The sequence below is a fragment of the Hypanus sabinus genome, chromosome 10, assembly GCF_030144855.1.
Source record: "Hypanus sabinus isolate sHypSab1 chromosome 10, sHypSab1.hap1, whole genome shotgun sequence".
Taxonomy (NCBI): Eukaryota; Metazoa; Chordata; class Chondrichthyes; order Myliobatiformes; family Dasyatidae; genus Hypanus; species Hypanus sabinus.
This window is the reverse complement of record NC_082715.1, coordinates 49,104,507-49,122,893: the sequence shown is the minus strand read 5'-3', so window position 1 is coordinate 49,122,893 and position 18,387 is coordinate 49,104,507. Positions and strand designations below refer to the sequence as shown.

The 18,387-nt window shown below is 37.2% G+C and overlaps 1 protein-coding gene across 2 annotated transcripts in view; it reads left to right on the top strand.

The window, feature by feature from the left end:
* Nucleotides 1–18,052, top strand: part of atad2b (ATPase family AAA domain containing 2B) — a 208,399-nt gene extending 190,347 nt beyond the window's left edge. For both annotated transcript variants that reach the window (XM_059981809.1, XM_059981808.1), the window contains exons 25-28: nt 3,183–3,953; nt 8,304–8,422; nt 8,886–9,014; nt 16,139–18,052. In XM_059981809.1, coding sequence (XP_059837792.1) covers nt 3,183–3,953; nt 8,304–8,422; nt 8,886–9,014; nt 16,139–16,180 — 1,061 coding nt within the window. In that variant the 3' untranslated portion in view covers nt 16,181–18,052. The remainder of the gene's footprint in view (nt 1–3,182; nt 3,954–8,303; nt 8,423–8,885; nt 9,015–16,138) is intronic.
* The last annotated feature ends 335 nt before the right edge of the window (nt 18,053–18,387 follow it).

The window sequence follows — 18,387 nt, the reverse complement described above, 5'->3', positions numbered from 1 at the left end:
CCTTATGAAAACAGGTTGAGTGAACTCGGTCTTTTCTCCTTGGAGCGACGGAGGATGAGAGGTGACCTGATAGAGGTGTATAAGATGATGAGAGGCATTGATCGTGTGGATAGTCAGAAGCTTTTTCCCAGGGCTGAAATGGCAGCCACAAGAGGGCACAGGTTTTATAGGTGCTTGGGAGTAGGTACAGAGGAGATGTCGGGTAAGTTTTTTACACAGAGTGGTGAGTGTATGGAATGGGCTGCTGGCAACGGTGGTGGAGGCAGAAATGATAGGGTCTTTTAAGAGACTTTTGGATAGGTACATGGAGCTTAGAAAAATAGAGGGCTATGGGGTAACCCTAGTAACTTTAAGGTAGGGACATGTTCAGCACAACTTTGTGGGCCGAGGGGCCTGTATTGTGCTGTAGGTTTTCTATGTTCTATGTTCTGAAATGGTCATTAAGCATCCGGGTGTTCTGTTTCCTTTGCCATATCACCAATGGTATTTCTCCAGTAAATCATAATGTAAGAATGTTTGGAGTTGCAGAATGCAGAGAGAAGTAGAATCATTTTAGGTACACCGCATTCTGGCATGATCCAGTAAAGATTCCTCTATCAAAATCTATTCTACAATGCCATCATGTGGTCAGAGATGGTGGTACCTTAGAACTTTGCTTTTTAAGCACACCCTCTTGTTGTGCGACTCCAGATTTGAGCGATTTTAAAATGAATCAGAGCAGTTGCACTGCTGCCTACTGATAATAAAGGTCATATAAGTAAACCTCAGAATAAGGTGCTACAGCCCTTCTTCTTAAAATGCTCTTAAAATGGGATTTTAAGCAAGCCCATTATATAATCTGAATTGTGTAACAATGAAATTTTGCAGCATACAACAAAGTAACATCCCAAGTTGTGACAAGAAAACTAAATTATCTTTTAACAATTATAGTACAGCACCAGATCAATGTGCTTCTGTGAAGATTTGTGTAGACAAGGTCATATTTTATTGTTAACTTGTAAGGTTGTTTGTAACTATTAGATACCAAATGTTGAAACAGATTATACAATTGTAGATTTGTATTATTTTGTTTCATCTTAAATTAAAAAGAAACCGGGAGCGCAGAAAAGTTTTTGGCTCACACTTAAAGACTGTTTGTAATTCATACCAGTATTCTGTAGTTATAGTTATTCAGTTTGTGTTTTTGGAACTTAGCAGAATGCATATGCAGTTGCAAGAAAAAAATTGGGAATCCTTTGCAATTAACTGGTTTTCTTCATTAATTACTCATAAAATGTCTGATCTTCATCTAAGTCACAATAATAGACAAACACAATTTGCCTAAGCTAATAACAAACAAACAATTGTCCCTTTCATCTCTTTATTGAACACCTTGTTCAATCATTCACGGTCCAGGCTGAAAAATGTTTGTGAACCCTTGTACATATTTAATAAATGGCAGAGCCTCATTTAGCAGCAACAACCTCCACCAGATATTTCCTGTAGCTGCTGATCAGATTTGCACAATGGGGAGGAGGAACTTTGGACCATTCCTCCAGTCAAAACTGTTTCAGTACATTGATATTTCTAGGATATCTGAACTCTGACTTGGTCATTCAATACATGAATTTTCTTCTTTTTAAACCATTCTGTTGTCGATTTACTCTAGTGTTTTGGATCATTGTCTTGTTGCATCATCCAGAACTTCTATTAAGGTTCAGGCATTGGACCATTACCATGACATTTTTCTGTAAAATGCAAGCTGTCCAGGCCCTGAGGCAGAAAAATGGCCCAAAATCATGATGCTCCTTCCACCGTGCTTCGCATTTGGGATGAGGTTTTAGTGTTGGTGCGCAGCGCCTTTTTACCTCCAAACATAGCGGTTCCATTTTTGTCTTGTCTGTCAACAGAACATGGTCCCATTAGTGTTGTGGATTAGCCAGGTGGTCTTTTGCAAACTTGAGAAGTGTAGCAATGCTTTTTTTGGGGAGAGTGGTGGTTTTCTCCATAGTGTCCTTCCATGAACACTATCCTTGTTCAGTATTTTTCTTTTAGTGGACTCATGAGCAGAGACTAGCAAGTTCTAGAGATTTCTGCAGGTCCTTTGCTGTTACCCTTGGGTTCTTTTTCACTGTCTTCAGCATTGGATGTTGTGCTGTTGTTGTGATCTTTTCAGGATGCCCACTCCTGGGGAGAGCAGCAATTCTATAGAGTTTCTTCCATTTGTAGACAAATTCTCTTATTGCGGCTGATGAACACTCTGGTCTTTAGAAGTGCTTTTGTAGCCTTTTCCAGCTTCATTCATCTCTACAATTCTTCTATGGTGCTCAGTTGTTATGATTGAAGCAGGGCACACATAGATCTTTCTTGAGAAGAGCATGTTCTGCTATAATCTGACTGCCTTTTTTATAGGGCAGGGCACCTCTACAACCCACACTTCCAATCTCATCTCATTGATTGGAACATCTGACTCCAAATAGCTTTTATAAAAGGCATTATCTCAGAGACCAATGTACTCTTTTGAACTTAGACTATGATTGTTTAAATGGTGTGCTTAGTATTGACAAGAAGTATATTACTAGTTTAGGCAGATTGTGTTCGTCTATTATCATGACTTAGATGACTCAGACCACATATTATGTTTAATTAATGCAGTAAACCATGTAATTGCAAAGGGTTCACAAACTTCGTTTCAACTTCACAGTAGATTAAGAACTCTTCTAATCCATGTATCTGTTGAAGTTTATTTTTTGGCAGTTACTGTATCATTACTTAATGTTATTGGATTTTTGGGACAATTTTGAGAAGGTCTTAGGAAATCAAATTAATTGGGCACCTTGTAAATGTGGAACTCTCATTTTTAATATTAAAGTTGGCCTCCAAGTTTTTACATCTTAATGTCGCTACTGTTTTTAAAATGATCAGGATTAATGTGCTCAGAATAATATTTAAAGCTTTGATCTCAGTTGAGAGAGTAACCTAGTGTTGCTTAGCCAAAATTAATCCATTAAGCAATGGGATATAATAATCTTGAAGAAAACCTATATGGTAGTTTTGCATGATTGTGCCTGTCATGGATTAAGTATTGAAAGCAGTAGTAAGTGAAATACTTATCAGCAGATCATTGAAAAACCAACATGAATTGCTGTAAGTTTTGTTTTATTATTAGAGAATGTTAATTTTTGTCATGTGTTACTCAACAGTTCACATTAAAAGGAAACCACGTCGTCGTTCTAAGTGGGGCCGTGGTATTATTAGAAAGCCAAAAAAAGTGAGCCACCTGAAGAAAGAAGATGATGACATTAAACATGATGAACGTGATGGTGACCAAGGTGAAGAAAGTGAGCTAGCAGAGAATGGAGAATTGGAAGTTAGTACAGATTATCATGAGAATGGAGATCTCTCTTTGACCAATGATGAATCATCGTGTGATATCATGGATGTTGGCCAGGTGGAAAATAAACTTGAAAATGGTACAGTGGAAAAAAGGAGTAGTGATCTCAAATCCCCAAAGAAAGATGGGTCAGCAAGCTTTCAACTAGATGGTAATAATGAGTTTTCTGTAAGGAAAACAAATGCTGCCCCAGGAGAACAATGTGTACCTAATGATGCCTGCACAAATGGCAAAGGGACAGTACCAAATGAGTGCACATGGAGTGATGAATCTATGGCAAGTGCTGAAAGTGAACCTGTTCAAGAATGTTTAGCTCACAGGACATGTACACCTGCTAATTCTGCACCTGACATTGATTTGTCTGTTGCGAAACACGAGCCTGGAAAGGAGCTTGAACCCACCAAGGAGTTAATGACTCAGCTTGTGCCAAACTCAAAGTTATCAGTAAGAGAAGATGACAAAAAACAACTGGTTGAAGATGGCTCACAAACTGTAATTGGTACAACACAGGCAGCCATGGCAACAAAGTGTTCTCAGAATAAAGATGTTGATCTTAAAGCATTAGGACCTGAAAAAGATGGTAATTTTATTTACTTGCTTTTGGGTTCTTTTAATGTAGTATTTATTTGATTAAGTGAAGTCACTGTAATATGTCATTCTGTAAATTCACTTTTACAGTTGCAGAGATAAAATAAATCTGTTCTACATATTTTTGAGATTAGTTGGTATGAAGCTGTCACTGTAGCCCAATAGTAAATTAACAAAGTAATTAATAGAAAAATGGGATAATGGATGGGAAGCTGACTTAAAGTTATTTTCATCTGTGTGATCAGAATTTAAATCTAATGATCAAGTCAGAAAATCTACTCATTATAATAGTACTTATAATGAGTGGGTACCATTTGTTGCTCTTTTGTGAGATCTAGGAGGTACTGGAGTTTTATGTTTGGAATTGAGACAGATTTGAGGACATATGTATGACCTTGATCTTTACGTCATAAATTAAACACAATGTACAGGATCAAGGAGTACTAACTGAATGAATGGGGAAAATAAAGTTCTAAAGTCTGTATAGAAAAGTGCAAATTTGACTGCTTCAAAAGTAAAATAACAAGGAAACGGTGCTGTTCACTCAAATTATTAAATTAATGTGATTATTGCAAAGCCTTATAATACAATACTAAGAACAATATTATTAAAGTCATGTTCTGAAGCTACTGCAATCAATTTAAAATTCCGTTAGTTTAAGATTTGTGCTTGGGTTATCAACAATTATAATACATAATGCAGAGTTGAATTAATCCTAGACCCTTTGTAGTTTCCTTTAAGTTAACTGTTCCAGTATTTTGAATTATCTATTTTTGTCTATTTAGGAGTTTTGAAACTGCCCTTTGTGTTAACACTATGTTTTCAGTGTAGTTTTCTATGGATGCATCCTTGCTGTGGATTAGAATGGACACTTCCTTCCTGAGTGCTGTCAGGCAAAGGACATTCTGCTGTTATTAAGATTTAAATCATGCATTGAGGGCAATCTCTTTCTGTTTGTTGTCAGTTTTCTTCTTTTAATAAGAATAAAAAAGAGAAAAATTCTTTGTTTTTATAAAGTCCACAAGCCAATTAATGATGTTGCCAGAACTGAGATAGGAGAAGTAATAGGTTACCATTTAATAAGCTGTCACTTTACCTGATGAGTTCTCCTGAAGGCATAGGTTTGTTATGACCACACAGTGATGATCTGAAAGAGTATTTAGTTGATACAGTTGAGGGAATGTAATTTGTAATTTCTAATATCCAATACCACTGCCACAGTTGACTAACACTGGGACAGATCTTGTTTTGACCAGCAAGACATCAGAATTTTTCTGCTGTATTCCCCTGACAGCAAGCTGCTTGTGTTGACCTCCCTCCACCCCTCCTCTTGCATTCACTTTGTCCCTGTTTCACTCTTCTCCACTCTTGGTAATGCTGGTGATTAACAACATTCAAAGATTTTGTAGAAATTCTGTGGATTTGTTTATGCTTTAGAGTAGTGGTCACCAACCTTTTTAAACCCAAGATCCCCTGCCTCGGCCTTAGTGAAAGGTAAGATTGACCCCAGATTGATTAGTTACATGCATGCGTACTGGGGCAGAAAAGACCGGAAGTAAAACCCCACAACCCGGAAGTAGAAATAATGTATAAACACCAGGGGTACCCACCCTTTTTTGCACCGCGGACCGGTTTGATATTGACAGTATTCTTGCGGACTGGCTGACGGTGGGGGGTGGGGGGGGTGTTAAACGTGACCGGATACAGCGATACTCGAAGCAGGTTCCTTATGTCCAGTCTGTTCCACAATTTAGTTTTCTCGGCTATTGGCAATTAGCTTCTGTCCCGCTTGCTCACGTTTTTTCCGCTCAGAAAACTCAACGGGTTTGTCTTTTAAGTGCAGGGTGCTTGGTCTCAGTGTACCAAAGCAGTTTTGAGGGCTTCATTGCCTCATTTGTCAGCCTCCGGGCCCGAATTCCAGCCTCCCGCCCACCTGCCGCCAGATGCCTTGGCCAGGTGCGGCTGTTCCCGTTCCGGGGCCATGGTGGTCACAGTCCAGAGAGAGCGACAGGGCACCAGCCCACACCCCTTTTCCCCCCCGTAGGATCTATCGGCTGACAAAAGTTTACTTCGGTAGATCGCAGCGAGGTAGTGACTCTGCTACTTATGAAACCCTGAGCCCGAATTAGGTTGGCTGCGAATATTTTAGCACCGGATTCCCCACAAACATTCGGTGTGCTGAACAGGTTTAGAGGTGGTGCCCATCTGTCTGTGCTCCAGGCCAGTAGCAACGGCACTTCCCGCTGGCTTCACGAGGCCAACCAGTGATCCCTGGCGCAAGGGTGTCACTGCATTTAGTCGACTGATGACCTCGAGTGGGTTCAAATTCAACAGTGGGCGTGACAGGGAATGAGGAAAGGTGCAGCTGACTCATATTGTTTCTTCGCGGCCTTGTGGTTGGGGACCACTGATGTGCACAGTGCAGTGCAGGGGAGCTACGCGCATGCGCACTGGGCAGAAAGAACGGAACTAAAACCCCGCAACCCAGAAACAATCTCTCAACGGTATTTGTGTACTTATTTTCCTTTTTTTTTCGGGATCTACTGGGAAAGTCTCAAAGATCAACCAGTCAATCGCGATCGACGGGTTGGCGACCACTATTTAGAGTTTGGTCCCAGTGTTCTGTTTTGTTGTCTTAGAATTTGGATTTTAGTTCATCGTCAATCAGAAGGTGGCTGAGCTCAAAGTCCAGTTGAATTTGATACTTTTGTTCCTAAAATGGGCATTAGGTCTTTCCATTACGGGAAAAAAAAACTTAAGAATTTCCTTAAGTTTCTGTCACATAACCCTGGAGATGAGATGTTTCTGCAATGAGGGCTGACTGGGCAGATGCACTTCAATTTGGTACATTTGCATCACTTAACTGTTGTAAGAAGATGAAGGTGGTCCAAACTGGTGATTGGTTACCATGAAAATAGACTCTTACATGTTCCGTGGGTAAATGTATACAGAGGCTAACTTTGTCAGCACTGTCTGTATTTAAAGAATTGGCAGATGAAACAGGAGTTTGAACTGGGACACTGAAGTCTGTGGAGTGCTTGGTGTCACCGTGGAGTCGCTTCAAGGTTCATGGTTGGCAAATTAAAAGATAATCAAATGAGTTTGAATAGGCACTCACTGAACATACAAGAAGAAATGTCTGTAAATGAGGATAGTTACTGGAGCAACATCTAATGGTATTTTGGAAATTCTGCCTCACTGTTTCTCCTTGTGATATCTGCTTAAATGTGCATATCATCTTTAATGACAAACTTAACCAGACAGTAGCTCTTTGCTTATGATTGAAAGGATATTCTACGGTCTGGTTGGGATTTTTAATTAGATAATAACGTCAGGCTGTGCAAAGGTCAGAGATTTCCCCTTGCAAATAAAGTTTTAGCAGTCTATGGATATTTCATAGGTAAGAGTCCAATCAATTTTGAACATTGCAATTGAAAACCAAAAGACTCTTAATGTTTTATATCTTTGAAGAAGTGGATTGCAGTTTGCATTTAATTATTCATTTGCTTTAAGGTGTTGCTCTGGAGAGAAAAGGATTTGCTTCTCCATATTTTTTCAGATTTCAAACAAAATTTATTTTAATGTTCGAAGCTCAACTGTCAACATGTTATATGTTAAAATTTATGTATTTCCTGCAGGATTGAAACTCCAGTTTTATTTGAAGATGGTTACTGTTATACTGTTGTCATTAGACTAGCACTATATTGTTCAGTGGTTTATGGTGATTCATATATTTTGCCATATTTCTCAGACAAATTTTCAAATGTACTAATAATGGTGTGTGCTGTGAACTTACTGCTATTTTTCCAGCAAATTAGGGCCTTTGCAAAAGTGTAATGCTAAAAAGGTAGGGACGTATTCCTATAAGGCAGCTCATTTTCACTTCAATTTTTAAAAATAACTAGCTGAACAGAAATCAATTATAAAATACCAGTTATTCTGCTTCTTGAGTTTTTTTTAGGCTTGGGGAAATTTTACAACCAAGTAATGTCAGAATGATGTTTGCTTTGTGATGTCCTGAGGTAATGAAAGATGCTATGGGGGTGCAAATCTTTTATTGTCCATTTGAAATGCAGCTTTTTGAAAATATGTTAAAATTTTCTGGGTGCTTGTGACTATCTTAACTCAATTGATGATCAGGTTAGGTGATTTAAATAAAAATTTCCAGAATATATCTATAACCTGTGTGTATCTTAGCTGGCTTGTGAGAAAAAGTGATTTAATTTTAATAATTTTAAAATTTGTTTCTCAGTATTGAAGTTTTGGAAACTAAGGTGCAGTTATATGATAGTTTCTGTCTGGTTATTGTGAATGAAGGAAATTTACTGAAAATCTCCTTTAGTTTTGAGCAAGATGAAATCCAGTCATCCAGAACAAGGGGAACAGAAGACAGTGGTCCACATGGAGCAGGACGTACCTGAACCCATCCCTCCAGTAATTGTGGACCATGCACGATTGAAGGTACATAGCTGACTGGCACCTGAAAACAACATAATGAAAATGCTGTAAATCTGAAAGTCAAAGCTGAACTCATTTTAAGTTTGAATTTTTAAAGGACTTGAGATTTTTTAATGTTAATTGAAGTCATAAAAGTCAATTGAAAAAGAGGTATTAATTCATAAACATAAGAAAGTCTGCAGATGCTGTAAATCCAAAGCAACACACACAGAATGGTTTTGAAGAAGGGTCTTGGCGCGAAATGTTGATTGTTTATTCATTTCCATAGATGCTGCCTGATCTGCTGCATTTCTCCAGCATTTTGTGTGTGTTGCTAAGGGATTATAATTGGTGGTTTCCTTCACATATTAAGGGTAGTCCATGAATGGAATATCCGTGGAATAATACTCACCAGCAATATTATTTGCAAACAATTTATATATCTATACACACAGTTGATAGTAACAAGAATTTCCATCTTTTGTAGCATATTCTCCAATTGGCCACTAAGACGAGCAATAACTTCACAGTTGATCAACTTGAAAAGCTTTATTCTTTGCTTAGTCAATGTATCTATCATCATCGCAAGGAGTATGACAAAACTCAGTTACTTGAGGTAAGCATTGACTTATCTAATATTTACTTAGTGGCAAATAATTCACAGTTAAGAGTACAATAGTCTTGCATCTCTTAAAAGCGATGCTGGTTGTACTCAATCACTGGGGCAGTATCTGGAAAAAAATGAACATTTTTTTTCGAGATGATGCATCATCAGTTCACAAATGCTGTCTGACCTTTGTAATGCTTAAAAATATCAATCATGTTGTTTTTGAATCAGTATTATTTTTAAGATTACTAATTACCTGATAAGCCTCATATGTTTAAAACCTAATGAACCGGATTGCAATACATTTGGATGTTCAATTTCTTTGTACTGTAAATTATCTGTATTTAAGAAGTTTCTTCTTTTAACAAAACATAACTTTTGAGTGTAAAGATTTCTGACATTTTAATAGTTGGTAATTTTATTTCAGTTACAATTACTGTACATGTATATCTCACAGAACCATTGTTTTTTCTTGGGGTTTTAACTTGGAATAATGCACAGTTTGGAATATCTTATAAAGCAGTAAGTCAGTTAATGGAAAAGGCCATTGCATTGAAAAAGTAATTGAAAAACATATATACTGTCAAGGAAGAGGAATTTTCTTTGTTAGTTGATGAGTTTTGGCCACATGTAAATAAAGTTCAGTTCACTGACGCAAAAGAATATTATCTGCAGTATGTTACAATATAGTTTGACAATGACTATTCCTGTAATGTTAAGGAACTTCTAGGAAAATTAATACCTTAATTTAGGAAACTTAGGAATCTTGCATACCTAAAATAATTCCACTGCATATCAGGAAGTATTTATTACAATTGTTTAAAAATTGTAATGAAAACTTCGCACTTCATAAATATTTGCAGTATTTATCTGTGTAAGAGGAAAAATAGCTAAGAGGAAAAATAGCTTTTGAGACAAGTATGAGACAAGGTAGTTAAGAAGAAACAATTATGACATAAATACGAGATTTTCAAGTATATAGGTAATAAAAATCATTTGGTAATGGGTTATAGAGATGGAATCTTAATTTTACAAATATTAAAATATATAGGGTGGCAGCTCCAGGCAATTTTGATACTATTAGTAGGAATTTTACATTTTTGCACCATAAGCAAGTATTTTGTGTATTCTGGTTTCTCCCCATGTCCTGTTAGCTGGAAGATTAACTGGCTGCAGTAAGAACATAGAAATTTACAGCTCATTACAGGCCATTCGGCCCACAGTGTTGTGCCGACCATGTAACCTACCCTAGAGACTGCCTGGAATTTCCCTAGCATATAGCTCTCTATTTTTCTGAGCTCCATATACCTATCTAAGAGGCTCTTAAAAGACCTTATTATATCGGTTTCCACCATCACCACTGGCAGTACATTCCATGTACCCACCACTTTCTGTGTGAAAACTTAGCTCCAGCATCCCCTTGATACCTATTTCCAAGCACCTTAAAACTATGCCCGCTTGTATTAGCCATTTCTGCCCTGGGAAAAAGCCTCTGGCTATCCACTTGATCAATGCCCCTCATCTTATACATCTCTATCAGGTCACCTCTCATTCTTCATTGCTCCTAGGAGAAAAGGCCAAGTACATTCAACATATTCTCATATGGTACACCCTCCAATCCAGGCAACATCCTTGTAAATCCCCTCTGCACTCTCTCTATAGTATCCATATCCTTCCTGTAGTAAGGTGACCAGAACTGAACACAGTACTCCAAGTGGGTTCTAACCAAGGCCTTGTATAGCTGTAACATTACCTCAGGGCTCTTGAACTCAATCCCATGGTTGATGAATGCCATCAGATCATACACCTTCTTAACAACACTGTTAACCTGTGCAACAGGTTATATTCTGTCCTCAAATTGGACCTACCAAAATTAACCACTTCCCACTTATCGGGTTGAAGACGATCTCCCACTTATCAGCCCAGTTCTACATCCTATCGATGTCCCCCTGTAACCTCTGACAATCCTCCAGACTATCCACAACACCCCCAACCTTTGTGTCACTAGCAAACTTACTAAACCACTCTTCTACTTCTTCATCCAGGTCATTTATAAAAATTACAAAGAAGAGGGTTCCCAGAACAGATCCCTGCAGAACACCGCTAGTCATGACCACCATGCAGAATACAAACCATCTACGACCACCCTTTGCCTTCCGTGGGCAAGCCAATTCTAGATCCACAAAGCAAGGTCTCCTTGGATCCCATGCCTCCTTACTTTATGAAGGAACCTTATCAAATGCCTTACTGAAATCCAGATACACTACATCCACTGCTCTACCTTCATTAATGTGTTTTATTACATCCTCAATGAATTCAATCAGACTCATAAGGCATGACCTGCCCTTGACAAAGCCATGCTGACTATCCCTAATCAGATTATGTCTCTCTAAATGCTCATAAATTCTGCCTCTCAGGATCTTCTCCAACAACTTGCCCACCACTGAAGTCAGACTCCCTGGTGTATAATTTCCTGGGTTATCTCCACACACTTTGTTGAACAAGGGAACAACATTTGCAACCCTCCAATTCTCTGGTACTTCTCTTGTCCCTATTGATGATGCAAAGGTCATCTCAAGAGGCTCAGCAAACTCCTCCCTCGCTTTCCATAGTAGCCTGGTGTATATCTCAGCTGGTCCCAGTGACTTATCCAACTAAATGCTTTTCAAAATCTCCAGCAAATCCTCTTTCTTAATGTCTATATGCTTCACTCTGCTGTAAATCATCCACACAGTTGCTAAGGTCTTTTGCCTTTGTGAATACTGAAGCAAAGTAATTATTAAGAACCTCTGCAACTCCTCTGACTCCATGCACATGTTTCCACTATTGCACCTGATTGGTCCTATTCTCACACGGCTCACCAAGGCCTTCTCGTGGCCCCTTCTGGCTCTCCTAATTCCATTCTTAAGTTCCTTCCTTGCAACCTGGTAAATTTTCTGGAGCTGTAACAGTACCTAGTTTCTTGAACCTTTCATAAGCTTTTCTTCTTAATTAGATTTTCTATATACTTTGTACACCATGTTTCTTTAACTCTACCATCTTTCTCCTGCTTCAATGGAACATACCTATGCAGAACTCCATGCAAGTGTTCCCTGAAAATTTCTGCCGTGCATTTCCCTGAGAATATCTGCTCCCAATTTATGCTCCCAAGTTCTGCCTAATAGCATCATATTTCCCTTACTTCAATTAAGTGTTTTCCCAAATTGTTTGCTCCTTTCCCGCTCCAGGAAATAGTTGTGGTCACTGCCTCCAAAGTGCTCTCCCACCGAGAGATCTGACACCTGACCAGATTTATTTCCCTATAACAGATCAAGTACAGCCTCTCCTCTAGTTGGCTTATCTATATATTGTGTCAGGAAACCTTCCTGAACACACTTAACAGACTCCACCCCTACTAAACCCCTTGCGCTAAGGAGATGCCAATCAATATTAGGAAAGTTAAAATTTCCCATCACAACAATCCTATTGGCAACCCAAAGCTTGCACTTTGGTACAGATTATTGGCAAAAGAAACAAAGGGAATTGATGGACTTGAGAGGACAAGTAGTTTGCAGGGGTAAATGGAAATATGGAAATGGCAACTGTATTAATGGGATTGTTCTGTGGAAGTTGTGATGGATCAAATGCGTCAGATTGCCACCTTTTGAGTTCTGATAAGATAGAAATGAGGAAAGGCAATGTTGATGCAGGCCCTTCTCTTGGATTCAAGCTAATGTGTTGGGCTGATGTGAAGCAAAATCACTACAATAATGAAGCAGCTATAAATTAACATTAAAAACAATATTCTAAGTGTCCCTTCCTATAATCTGGACCACTGTCCAGTAAGAAAGAAGGTGTATTTTTAAGTTGGTGGTTAACTTGATTATTTGGATTACATAACATTATGATTATGTTAAAGATATGAGAAGGATAAATTTTGTTATTTGATCTTTGAATTAACTAATAATGTGCACTTGAATGTCAAGGTATTTGCTTTTGAGATTTTGAAAAAACCTTTGAGGATTATTTAACAACATACCTCTTACCCTTCATTCAATTAAGGGGTTGTGTTCTTTGGTTGAAACTTAACCTCTGATATCCTGTTTACAGATAATTAAATTTATGTTTTTTTTGCATACGGTTTTATTGATTTTCTCAAGTTTAATAGCAAGCTATTAAATGTTCATTTTAAGTGACGACTGAACCACATCAGCGAATCAATCATTGACCATTCAGAGTAGTGAAGGACAGTGGCAGGATGTTGTTTTCCATCCAAATTTTGTAATGCCAGGTGGTGGAAATTTGACACATTACTATAATACTTAAAATGGGCAGCTGTTATCATTGTGGCTTTTGATGGGACAGGAGAGTCAGCTTATCACTCCAGATTTCAAATTATCTGGAACCCAGTGTTCCAAAAAGTGAAAGATTGCAAGCAAAAAGACACAAATGGAAGAGTGTAAATATAGCTTATTTTACCCCTGTTTAACCTCTGAAGGAGCAATCTACATTGGGAATATACTTCCTGTAATGTAGATTTTTTAATAGTATCTCTTAAACATGGGTTTCCACATGTGCCAGGAAGTTAGCTGACTAAAAGCAATGGAAAGTACTTTAAAAAATTGTAGATAACGAACTTTATTTAAACAGAATATTTATACAATTTTCTTGTAGTATAGTGCATTTAATGTGTTGTTTCTATAAAAAATATCCCACCCTCCCCATGAATATTTTAATCCTTCTTTACATCGTTTGACATTTGGAAAGCATAATTACCAGCAACCTGGGTTAATTAATGCTGTAGTTATTCATTGATTTGTACAAGATGTAAATTTTGTGTCTTCTCCAGCACTTTTAAAGTGAAGTAGATAAATGTGCATGTATTTGTAGTGTTATTTTGCAGAGTTATGTATTAGTCTCATTCCAGACAGAGTCTATGATATTTTGTCTAAATGATCTTCCACTTTGTTGTACAGTAGAAAGTTGAGTGCATGCCTATTCAGTTTTTATGTAACGGTAAATATTTTTGATAATTGTACAGTTTTCATATTGTTTGAAAAGTTAAACGTTAATAACTGCTTCCAATCAGCCCCCAAAAACACAAGTTTTCTGTGACTCCATTATCCACTCATCCATCTCCACAAATCTCATTCCTGGCATTTATTCCTGCAATCATTACAAGTGCTGCACTTGCCCTGATGCCTCCTTCCTCACCACCTTTCAGGGCTCTAAACAGTCTTTTAGGTAAGTCAGGGCTTCACCTGCGAATCTGCCTAGGGTCATTTATTGTTTCTGGTGCCTTGCAGTGTGGCTTCCTCTATATCGGTGAGTTATGATGCAGATTTGGGGATTGCTTCCTCAAGCACTTTTCCTCTATCTGCTGCACAGCCATTCCCACACCAGTCTGTCTATGGCTTATACTGCCACAAGGAGAACAAATGCAATTTGGAGGAACAATGCCTGGGTAGTCTCTGATGGCATGGATTTTGATTTCTCTAATGTCCAGAAACCACTTTCCACTTTTCCCTCTCCTGCCCTTCTTTATTGTTTTTCCTCTTAAGGGTTTCCTGCCCTTATGATCTGTCCATAACCTCCCTGTTGTTCCTTACCTTCTCCTTTATTCCATGGTCTACTCTCCTATTCAATTCCTCATTTTTCAGCCCTTTTCACCTTTTATCTCCCAGCTTCTCATGTAATTCCCTTTCATCCCTTCACCCCCACCTGTAATTCCATTTCATCCCTTCATCCCCACCTACTCACCTTCCCTTTCACCTAGCTGCTGCCAGCTTATTCTCCTCTCCTTTCTCTGGCTTCTGAGCCTTCCTTTTCAGTCCTGATGATGGGTCTCAGCCCAGTGATATCTACTATTTATTTCCCTCTGTATATACTTCCTGACGTGCTGATTTCCTCCAGCATTGTGTGTGTGCAGGAGAACCTTGCTTCATAGTTCTATTGTCAAGTCAGACTCTATTTCAAAATGTTGATTCTGCCAACACTAAATATTGCGAGTACACTAGGGTAAGATTACCAGTTTATTGTAGTTTTCCTTTGGTTGGTGAATTCTGCAACTTGAATTGGATTTTTTTTTCTGTTTATGAGACTTTGTACCTCGTTGTCGCTGTACTGATCTGAATAAATCTCTGTAGAAGATCAGCCAGTAGTTTGCCATTTTTAGTCCCAGTATTTTTGGCAAGGAATTTTAAAATATGGATATGAAAGTTTATTGTTATTATCTTGGCAAGAGAAAGCCTTTATGTGTGAAAAGAATATTGCTGGCTTTAGAAATCAAATTCATACCATGTGCAGGGTCAGTTTCATTTTCTGAGTAAAAGACAGTTTCCAATTTTCCAAGTCCTCAGGGAAAGAATAGATGTCACGTAACAATCCCCACATGATGCATACTTAAATACACTAAGATAAGGTGAGGTCAAACTTGCAATAGTCTAGGTTTGAACCAGTATAGCAAGACTTCTAATGAAATCTTAGATTCATTTCTGCACGGAAAATAGAATACAGCAGATGCTGGATTTCTGAAAATAAAACAGAAAATGTTGAGAGTACTCAGCATGTTGGGCAGCATCTATGTAGAGTAATAGAATTAACGTTTCAGGTCATTTATTCTATTGAAATGGTTTTTTATTGTCTCTGCATGACGTACTGCCTGACTTACTTAATATTCCCAGCAATTTCTCATTTAATAACTCTTACACCTTTTCAATTCAAAAGTTTTTTTGTGCAGTGAGTTGCAGAAAGACCATGCTGATAATAGTGCGCAAATGGAAACAGCACCTCTGTGAATGTCAGTGAATATAGTAAGGTATTACTTTAACCAATGGGATTTAAGAATTGAGAAATTAATGGGGAAGGTTAAAAAAGAATTTAAAGTGCAATAATTTTATATTAATTCTGGTGTGGAAAGAAGGAAGTGATTCTAGTGGCTAACGCAGCAGTGTTTTTTTAAAAGATAAATTTCTTCATCATTGTTCTCTTAAACAGTGGAATTTGTTTTTTTTTAAATTGGAAAGGATGAGTGTTTCCTTCTTAATTTGTGCTCAGTTCAATAATTCTTTGCCAGATCAAGCATTGCCTTGGTATAGCTGTTGTGTAATTTGTAAGCTGTTTACTATTATCTTTTTTTGTTTTGATTGATTTAGGAAATGGAGAATCTATTAAAGACCTTTCATACATTCCTGTGAACCTTTGAAGAGGAACAGGTTCATCACATAAACTGCTTGCAAGGAAGCAGTCTTCTGAGCCATTCAGCAACATTCAGAGCCTTGGTCTTAATCTTTTTTTGTGAATTGGTGCTATTGTCTCAGGTACCTGGAACAGACTAGCCTACAGAACCAAACTGGACTTCATTGAGATTTCAGAGTAAAACCACTTGCCATCACTGTTGCACAGTCTGGTGCTATAAAATATAAAAGTGGTTCATATTGTTTTTCTCCCAACATTAATTTGCCATCAGTGAAGCAGAAACTTCTTAATTTAAGAAACTGGATGGAGTGATTCAACTATTTTATTGATTTTTTGACGATATTTAGCTTAAGATTTGCTTTTTATTGATGGATTTTGGAATTTGAATGTTCATTTTGTAGTGGATTGATCCCTTAAGCTTGCGTCATGATAAATAGCTGGAGTAACTGGATGCAATTTTTAGAATTTTCAAGCCACTGACCGCTGTAATAGTGTTGTCTTTATTCCTAAATTGAAGCTGGCATTTTGTTTTCTTTCCAATCACAGAATGTGACAGATTTTTTTTCATACAATTGCACGTCCAGTGTTATAAAGCCCACTATCCAAATATCCACTACAGCCTCTTCAAAATTTAAGGTGCATTTAATAAAATATGCAAAACATAGTAACTTATACAAACCAACAGTAATCTTGGACTACTGCAGCTATATTGTTGAGCTACCTCAGCTTTTTCAGTCACACAGTTTACCAGTTACCATCAGTGTTTACTGAATACTGTAATAAATGTGTGTGTGCGCAACAGTTTACTTTCTAAAGCTAAGGTACTTGATTATAAGATATTTTGCAGTCCTCACTCAACTTGCAAATTTTTGGCTTCAAGAAACTGCAGTAATCCAAAGTGCTCTTCAGAATTTCCATCTGAGCCTTCAATTCCCGACTTGAATATATTCAATAAAATGACTGCTTGGGACTATCTATTTAAAATGTAGAGAAATAAAAGTTTATAGAAATTTAATAAGACTAATAGGAACTCGCATAAATTCATTAACATATGTTTTCATAGTGATGTTTTCCTTTCCTATTTATTAAAAAGTATAATTGCAAGAGGGTATTTTACAATCTAAATTACACTAAACTTGCAGCAATTTTTTATGGAGCAGATTTGGGAAATTATTACAAACTGTACATTTGTTGAGAAACATAGCTGAATTTTGTAGCAAGTTTCTGATAAAAAGGGTTGAATAGGTCTCAGGAACTGCTGCGTCCTTACTGTTTTTGAAATTAATTCATTTGTTCTCTATTTCATTTGCAATTTAACGTCCTGTGCCAGTAGCAGCATTGGTAGCATTTAATAAAACCCAGAAATGTTTTTACAAGTTACCAAAATTGATTAACATTTTTCAACTCCCACCACCTTGCCATTGTTTTATCTAAATTCCTTTCATTAGAGTTTTTTTTGTCTTTCCTATTGCTTTATTTCATTTGTCTCATAATCCCATTTCCACTGAATATGAGAATGCCAGGTTATGTAGATGAACATGGGATTCATCATAATATAAGCTTGAATTCTTTTGAAAAGCAGCATTGGCTGTTGTATTTGTACATTTATTTTCTTAGTCATTGGTGTCTTGTTTTGGTTTCCTATAAAATAGTGTCTATTTTTGTTTGAATTGCGTAGCTTTGCAACGTTATGCTATATATTGAATTCTATAGTTATTGAGCATTGTATTAAAATAACTTTCCATTTCATATTAGAATGATAATAAATTATTTAAATGTTTTGATTTTGAACTTTTGGAATTTTGAACACTTTTACTGTAATTTGTAAGCCAACTGCTGTGAAATACTTGAATAAAGGTGAGAAGCAAGAACACTTGTTGTTTTTATTTGAATCTAATAATGTAGAAAGATTTTGTAATCCAAAGGTGACAACAGCCTCTGTTTTTTGAATGAATTTTGACATTTAATGATCAAACTTGAGCATATGGCATTTAATTGGTCATAGATGTATTGAACTGTGTATCTGTGCTATCAGAAAATAAAATGCCTAATATACTGCATGTTGCAGGATCATTCACCAGAATTGTTTTCTTTCTTATCTGAAAGAATAGTTCTGTAGTTCCTAACTATTTGGGAAAAAAAAATATTTGAGTTTGTGTCCTCCTCTTGATTTGAAAATCCCTTTCATATAGTATATAAAATGTTA